We start from the raw sequence: 8,230 nt of genomic DNA, 5'->3' as shown, positions 1-8,230 counted from the left end.
TTTAAAACTCAGGACATTGCCCCAAACATTCAAACCATGGTGGAAACACGAGTGATCAACTCGCGAACAGTGCAACAAGCGTTGGCTCATAACAGATGGGAGCAAGACATACAAGGTGATATGTCATTCATGGCACAACTGCAACTAATGCACCTCAGACATGCAGTGGCCACATTACAGAGAGATCCCTTGGAGGAAGACAAGTTCATTTAGCCTTGTGCTGGAGAAGAGGGCACTTACTCGGCAAAGGCCACCTACGATAGGCTCTGCCAAGGCCTGACAAGAGCTCCGGCAGCCACTTGCATCTGGAGAAGCTATGCACCGCTAAAACTCAAGATTTTCACATGGCTAGCCTCGCAATATAGGATATGGACTTTGGACCGGAGAGCTCGACATGGTTTGCAAGATCTTCAATCGCCTTGTTTCACCTGCCTGCAAGATGAAGACAATGTGGAGCATATTCTTACTTGCTGTGTGTATGTCCAAGAAGTTTGGTTCACCTGCATGGATAAGCTTCAGTTACCAACCACGGGACCATCGACGGAGGACACTATAGTGGAATGGTGGTTACAGAAGCGCAGAAGCTTCCATGGAAAGGAGAAAAGAGGTTTTGACAGCTTGTTCATATGCACGGCGTGGGCGTTGTGAAAGCAACGAAATGCCAGAGTTTTTAACAGAAGAGAGCAGCAAATGACGGCGAAAGACCTAGCTGGTGTGATCTTAGAGGAGATTAGAGAATGGAACTTAGCGGCTAACGGTGTAGGAGGATTGCAACGTTTTGTGAGACATTGAACTAGATAGATTGAGTGGAGTGGGTGCCCCCACGACGATGTTCGCATCGTCATGCGGAATCTTGTAAATCTTGTTCTCCTTCTTCTATAAAAATACGCAATTGCGTACCCTCGAAAAAAAAGCATTTTAGAATTTTGCGCAAGTAGAGCCATTTTTTTCTTTTGGAATCTGATACTACATGAGAAGCCGCTCTCTACAAAAACGTATTTGCAAGTTTTGAAATAAAAGGATCATCTGTGATCCAGTGATGATGAGAAAATGAGATGCGCAGTCTCGTTTCAGTGCTCGATGCACCACCTGTTAATTTTTTTAGCTTATTTTAGATTAGATGATTGTAAGCATCCCGTTCCTTAATTAATTTAAGGCACTTCATTCGTGCACGCACGCGCGCACACACACAAAGATGGGTCCGAAATAAACCCAAACATGCCAATGCGAATCTGCAGTAACATCGATGGATGAACCACTAGGTTGGACGGCAAGCAAAATCGGTCAGAAGCTACTCGCTCAACATGCTGAGTGTGCAAGCAATCAAACCAGGAAGGGGCTCACTCTCCATGTCTGGACATTCAATTTGGCATCAGTTTGGACTTTGGAGTACTTCGCAATGCCCGGCACAAATATCAGCTCAGCTCCTCGTCAAGGTGAATGGGGAGAGAGCTCACGCAAAATGCAGCCTTCCAGTTCCAGGATTTAAATCCAAGCAACGATAATATAAACCTAAGGTTTGCTATGCATTGCTTACTAGTAGTGATTACTACAAGTGAAGGCAGTAATAAGCGAGACACACACACACAACACAAACTGTCTTCATAGTGAGCTTGATCTCGCAAATGACTTCCTCTACAGGAAAACTTCCTTCACCTTGCCGTTCACCACAAGCTTGCACAGCCCATTGAACGCATCAGCATCTGCAATATAAACATGATAACAGGGTTTAATGTTGTTACAAGGGGGAGCAGCAACAGTGTTTTTTTTTTTTGAAAGCGGGAGCAACAGTGTTGGCCAAAAGGAAAGCTGCTACAATGTAAAAAATTATAATTACTCCTGTTTTGCCTGCAAGAACATAACAAAGATATACATAAAACTCAAAGCCACCAGAAAGCTTCCCCAAAATGAAGACTTATTTGCAATTAGCTGCGGGAAGAATGCTGAAATGTTGGGCTATGCATGGCAGCTTATGAGCTATAGGACCTAATTTTTCCTACCAAAATATAAATAATATGTTAACCTGAGATCTATTATAAGATAATGAACACTTATACTGGAAAAATGATTTAAAATGACAAAAAAATCCAGAAAAGATGCACAAGTAGTAAATGTTCGAGCCCGTGTAGATTTTCGTGGACAAAAAATCACCTTTGCACATTGACGAAGAACTCCCAAGAATTCAATTTTTGGAGCACTAATACATGGCATGAAAATTATTCGTTTTCCATGAAAATTTTACAAGCATATAAAGGACTGAAGCATTTACTCCCTCCGTTCACAAATATAAGATGTTTTGGGTATTTCAATATGGACTACATACGGACTGAACTGAGTGAACAAGCACACACTAAAACATGTCTATATACATCTGATTCAGAAAAAAGCTAAAACATCTTATGTTTGTGAACGGAGGGAGTACTTGAATAAACTTTTTAACACTATTTAAACTAAAGATGTGAGTCATTTTGCATAACCACCCAAGTCAGTTCTGGCTTTAGATTCTTAAGTATCGAACAATAGTCTTAAGAGAACAGAGGAATACAATTTCTAAATTCTAGAATTTTGCATCCCAACACAAGCAATCACGTGTGTTCTGCTGATGTTCTACAATAACGTGAGTATGGATGAGAAATGCAAATATTTGCTTATATAATCAAGAATGGCAAAGCCAAAGAACAAGCTAACAAGTGTCAAGTGTGTGTGTGTGGGGGGGGGGGGGGGGGGGGGGGGGACCACTGCAAAAAATTTAAAAGAAAAGAAAAAGTTCAGCTGCTCGTAAATGATTGAAGGTTGTAATGGAATTTTTTTTAAAAGGCAAAGCTCCTCTGGGGATCTCATAGCATTGACCACTGCAAAAAATTTAAAAGAAAAGAAAAAGTTCAGCTGCTCGTAAATGATTGAAGGTTGTAATGGAATTTTTTTTAAGAGGCAAAGCTCCTCTGATGTCTATGGAATTATGTAAAACATAACAAACTGCAATGTTGAACCCCGCAGCAGCAAGTATAATACAACCTTGAAGAGGCAAATAAAACCAATATAGGTGCATCAAATCTCACCAAAGTTGTCATCAAAATCTTTGCAACTTTCAGCACTGATGGACTGGTCGTTGTCAGCAATCCCAATAACCTCTAGATAATGTGATTCACGGCCTTCCGAGGCACCTCTGATGGTCAACTGATGTCCATCAGTCGACTGCGCAACAAGAACTCCACCTTGAGTGTGTTGGACCTTAAGTACTGTACGCACTCTTTGCCCAACAAACATCTTGAGAGTCTCTCCATTGACGATTGCTGAACGAAATGACGCATCCATGTCCATGTCTGCAAAATGTTAACTTCAGAATTATCAACTCAATTTAACAATATCAACCAATAAGAAGAAAACAAAAGAACTGTCCACGCATCTCCTTGTCACTATCATCATACCAAGCAAACACATGAACCAGGCATCGGCCGTATGCATTGATGCAATGAATGAGAAACAACAATACTTTGCTAACTAACTAAATCGGCAGCTACACCACATGACAGCACCATGATGGCTACTAAAATTCACTGCAGCAGCAGTATTCACAACTGTATGCTGTCATAATCCGTCCGTAATCGACAAAAGGACTTGTTTCAAACTGGATCAATTACACGGTTGTCCATTTTACATTTCAATGGCTTCTTGCGCGCATTGGTCACTGTCCTACAGGAGATGGGCCTTGGTCGTGCTGAAGAAAGAACAGGAACAATGTTCATACCAGGAAATCCGCGACTAGGGTGAACATCCAGTGGAACGACAGACTAGACGGGTGAGAGATCGCGGAAACTTCCGGATCTGGATTCGACTGCACACAGAAATCGAAGACCAGAACGGTGTACACAAGGGTGAAATCAGCCCGAGCAGGGGTGGGACTGCGTTAGGGTTCAGATAAACCTAAACCCCAAATAATTCTGGGAAAACAATCTGCCATTCTGGACCAGTCAAATCGAACGCAAAACTAACACGATGCGTTGGAGTATCGGGCGAAGATTCGGAGAGGGGAAGAAGCAGGTTTCGGAAAAATATTCGAAGAAAGCGAGGTAGGTCGGGAATTTCCGTACCGAGAGAGGAGATGAGCCTCGATCAATCTATCTACTCCTGCGCACCCCACCCCGGACGCAGACGGAGATGGAAGCCTTCGAAGTGGCGCAGCGGAGGACTGCCCGGCTCTCGGCCGCGCTGGGGTTCTGCGCTTCTGCTGGATTCGGAACGGGTGAGCCGGGCGGCGCGGCGAAAAGGAGGTTATTTGGGGCAAGCCCACAAGGGAAGAGATGCTTTGCAGCCGCGCCCCAACATGCCCCTCCAGGCCATTTTTTCGGCGCCGGTGCGAAAAAAACGTTTCAGTCGTGCCTCTAAAACCTTGAAAATTGTCGGTTCGGCCCTTTTTTCCGTCCGGCGGTGACAGGCCGAACCCGACGCACTGGGGAGTAGTTGGGGGCTCCGGCGCAAGGAAAAAAGCGTGGTTGGCCCACACCGTCAGGGGAAAAGTCAAGGTTTTCTTCCCCGACTCGCCTCCCACCCTCCGCGTCCTCGGCCACCACTAGCTATATCTCGGCGCCGCCTGCCGCCCTTCACAGCTAGATAGCCATTCCCTGCCGAAAAAATAGCAGCGTTTCGCCGCGGCACCCTTCCAACAGCAGCTGGGCGTTTTCGGCCGCCGTTTCCGGTCATGGAGGAGCAGTTTAGCGGCGGGTACACACCCACCGGGCGCAAGGTGTTCGGCGATTTGCTTGCCTCGGCGATGGACTCGGATGACGAGGAAGCGCTCGCCTCGCTGCTGGAGGAGGAAGCCGAGGCCGACGTCCAGGAAGAAGAGCATCTCATGGTGCTCGCCGCCCTCGCCCAGCTGCTGGCGAGCAATGAAAAGCCGCGGCGAGGTGGCTCGGCGCCTGGGCGGGTGAAAGCAAAGAACCGGCATCGTCTCGAAGGTTACTGCATGCTCTACTCTGACTACTTCGCCGATGCTCCACTTCACGGCGAGAAAACATTTCGGCGCCGTTATCGGATGAGCCGCAAGCTCTTCCTCAGGATTGTGAATTCCATCCGGGAGTTCGACAACTACTTCAAGTGCAAGATGGATTGCACCGGCGCTCTTGGATTCACCTCCTTCCAGAAGTGCACGACAGCGATGAGGATGCTTGCATATGGAGCTCCCGGTGATTCACTCGACGACTATGGGCGCATGGCTGAGTCCATAGATCCAGTGTTCTAGACGTGGTCCAAAGATCAAATGTGGGAGATTATGACTTGTTGTGTCATCTTGCACAACATGATCATCGAGAGCGAGCAAGAAGACCCAGTGTTTGACACTGAACCATACTACAGGCAGGGTCCTCTAGCCGAAGTTGATCACCAGCTACCGGCAACTTGGACTGCCTATCTCAGTATGCGTCAGGAGATCCGAGACCCACAGGTGCATCATCAACTGCAGAAAGATCTGATTGAGCACCTATGGAGGCTCAAGGGGGACGTCGTGTGATGAAATACGAGTTTTTATTTGTTGAACTATATAATTTGTATTGAACTATTTGTTGTTGTACTATTTTGTTGAAATATTTGATTTTTCTATGATGAAATATGTGATAAAAAATAATTGTGTTGATAATTGAACGCCGAGACACGGCGAACACGCCGAATATAGGCATATTCTCGTCCATATGGGCCCTTTATTCGTCGAAATGGGGTTACAAAGTGGGCCAATTTCGACGCCTAGGGGCGACGACTGGGCGCAAAATCGCCCCCAGCGCCGATTGTATCGCCGGCTCGCCCCAGGGGGCGATTTTTATGCGCCCTGGGAGAGCCAACGGCTGGAGATGCTCTTAGCGTTTCCATCGGAAAATGTCATTCATTTTCACGAGAAGTGCAAACATTTTCTTTAACTAGAACAATGCCTGTGCGTTGCGACGAGGTATACATATGATGATGGTTACATCAATAATAGAGAAATTGATGAATAGATTTATTTTTTAATTGTGCATTAACATATGTGGTTTTAAGCTAGACTTTTGTTTTAACTCGTTTTATTCTTTTCTTATCTTTTCCACCATGCACATCCTTCTCAACTCGCACACCGTACAAAGATCATGAAGGTCAATCTCTCACATTGTTAATGATTCCCTCTCCTACCCTAACACCTTACAAAGACAATATTATTCAAATCATTGTGAGTTACAAAGACAATATAAAAGGACATAGCAATCATAAACATGATGAACGAAAATTAAAATTAGCAGATTTTGTCTGTGAACTTAGTATAACCCAACAAAAGATGAGGGTCAAGACCATCTTACAACCTAAACTGGATAATGAGGTATACCTAAAATAATATTTTGATTAAGAAAACATGCAAGATGGTACTCTTCTCCTTCTCCTGCTAGCCCAGGAACATGCATCATTCAAGCATATTTGTTCCTGTGCATATATACTATAAAATGTATTAAGCACACTGCCATGAACCATACATGTATGCACCCATGCCTCGAGTATAGGTGTTATATATTCATTTTGCTATTAAGAATATTGCCTCCTACTGAGGTGAGTAGAGAGATGTCTATGATAAAAATAAAAAAAGTAGTGGAGAACGGATGTCTTGTAATAGTTGCAAGTTATTTACCTACAAATGGTACCGATCATCAAAACCGAGTTCCTCTACAAAGAACAAGCGAGCCATTAACACTTTCATGTTGTCTTCCTTAGTAGGATTAATTAAAGTCTCAAACTCGCAGGAACATTCATAAATCTAAGCTAAATTCTCCTCGCAAGGGAGTGTAAAATCATCTAGGTGGACAAGCCATCAATGACTCTAGAAGTATTTGCAACAAGATAAGAAAGAGAGGAAACAATACCACGCCACTTTACCTGCTTTCAACATACTTCCGGCTAAGAGGGGGGCATCAGTATTCAGTAGGTTCGTTCCCACGGATAAACACATCCTCATTTAATGACTTTTCATGCAGGAGGTTCCAGTGCTTATAGATAGCCTTGAGCTTGACATCACGAGGGCTAGTGAATATAATGTACAATTTCGTATATATTTAAAGCTAGTATTTCATCTGCAACATATTCAGAAACGACAGGATTTTATGCCTTTACGCAACTGAAATGCATCAAACTGAAACTAAAAAAATCAATGTTAACACTGCAAAACTGGATGTTGAATAAATCATCATACATATGAGGTGTCACTCTTGCGCTTGAGAGAGAGAAAACTGAGTTCCAGTGCCACCGCGGCATATGACTGCCGCAACACCATTCAGATCGACATAATCCTTCAAGAAAGATGTTCAGACGACCTGCAAGTTTTTTGCATAAAAAAGTTTGAGATAAATGAGAGGAAATCAGGAAAGAAAGGAAGAGATGTTATGGGCGAAAAAAATATAGACCAAAAAGGCAGGAAATAAACCAAGATTGATCCTGTTATGTAAGGCAAGAAAGAAAGAGATTTTATAATGTGAATTGACTGTGAAGAAGAGATTGATTACCATACATTACGAGAATTGATTGGTGTTACCAAAGATTGATCCTAGGTTTTTCCGTCCAGATGAAAACCAATTTTAAATACAAAAAACCAGGAAGGGAGAAAAATCGATGGAGGGAGGGACGAACGAAGGAGTTAGACGACGTAAGACGGAAGAGGAAACCTTACGTGTTGTTTAGGTAGTAGAGAAAAGTTGTTCATATTGGCCTCTTTGTTGCGCTGTTTGTGCTGTCGAGATTTCAAATTATTTAGTTTGGAGTGTGAGGGAGATGATGGTGTATGTTTTTTTATTCTATAATAAAACACGGTGTTTTAGTAGGCCCTTTCTAGACTTGTGCTACCAATCAATTCATATATATATGTGTGCCGATGACCGCATGTACTTAATTAATACTGTAGTGTTGCGTGCCGACGATTCTTTTTCTGATGATGAGAAGGTACGTGGAACTCATGTGTTTTTATAGGTTAATTGTTGCCGGTTGATTCGAGAAATTATTGACTCGGTCAAAATCATGAACCAAATTCAAAATTAAAGACCTTGAAAGGATCGAGAAGAGGTGTCTAGAGGGGGGTGAATAGACTCTTAACAAAGAAACGTAGCAATTTTTAGTTTCTTCAAGTTAAGGTGGAGTTTTAGCACAACTTTAAACATTCACAATACATTCAAGCAAGCATGGCAAGAATATATAAGCAGCGGAAAGAAAGCATTCAATTTGAAAGAAA

The 8,230-nt window shown here is 43.4% G+C and overlaps 1 protein-coding gene across 1 annotated transcript; it reads right to left on the bottom strand.

Moving 5' to 3' along the window:
- Positions 1-1,314: 1,314 nt before the first annotated feature.
- Positions 1,315-4,339, bottom strand: LOC125543582 (replication protein A 14 kDa subunit). Its single transcript, XM_048706956.2, has 3 exons — positions 4,092-4,339; positions 3,060-3,323; positions 1,315-1,703 (listed from the first exon to the last, which is right to left on the bottom strand). Exons 2-3 carry the CDS (start codon positions 3,319-3,321, stop codon positions 1,636-1,638), a joined length of 330 nt encoding a protein of 109 aa, XP_048562913.1. The 5' UTR covers positions 3,322-3,323; positions 4,092-4,339; the 3' UTR covers positions 1,315-1,635.
- Positions 4,340-8,230: the final 3,891 nt, after the last annotated feature.

Source organism: Triticum urartu, chromosome 3A, assembly GCF_056163025.1.
Source record: "Triticum urartu cultivar PI428250 chromosome 3A, HENAU_Tu73, whole genome shotgun sequence".
NCBI classification, from domain to species: domain Eukaryota; kingdom Viridiplantae; phylum Streptophyta; class Magnoliopsida; order Poales; family Poaceae; genus Triticum; species Triticum urartu.
This window is presented reverse-complemented; position numbering and strand designations above follow the sequence as displayed.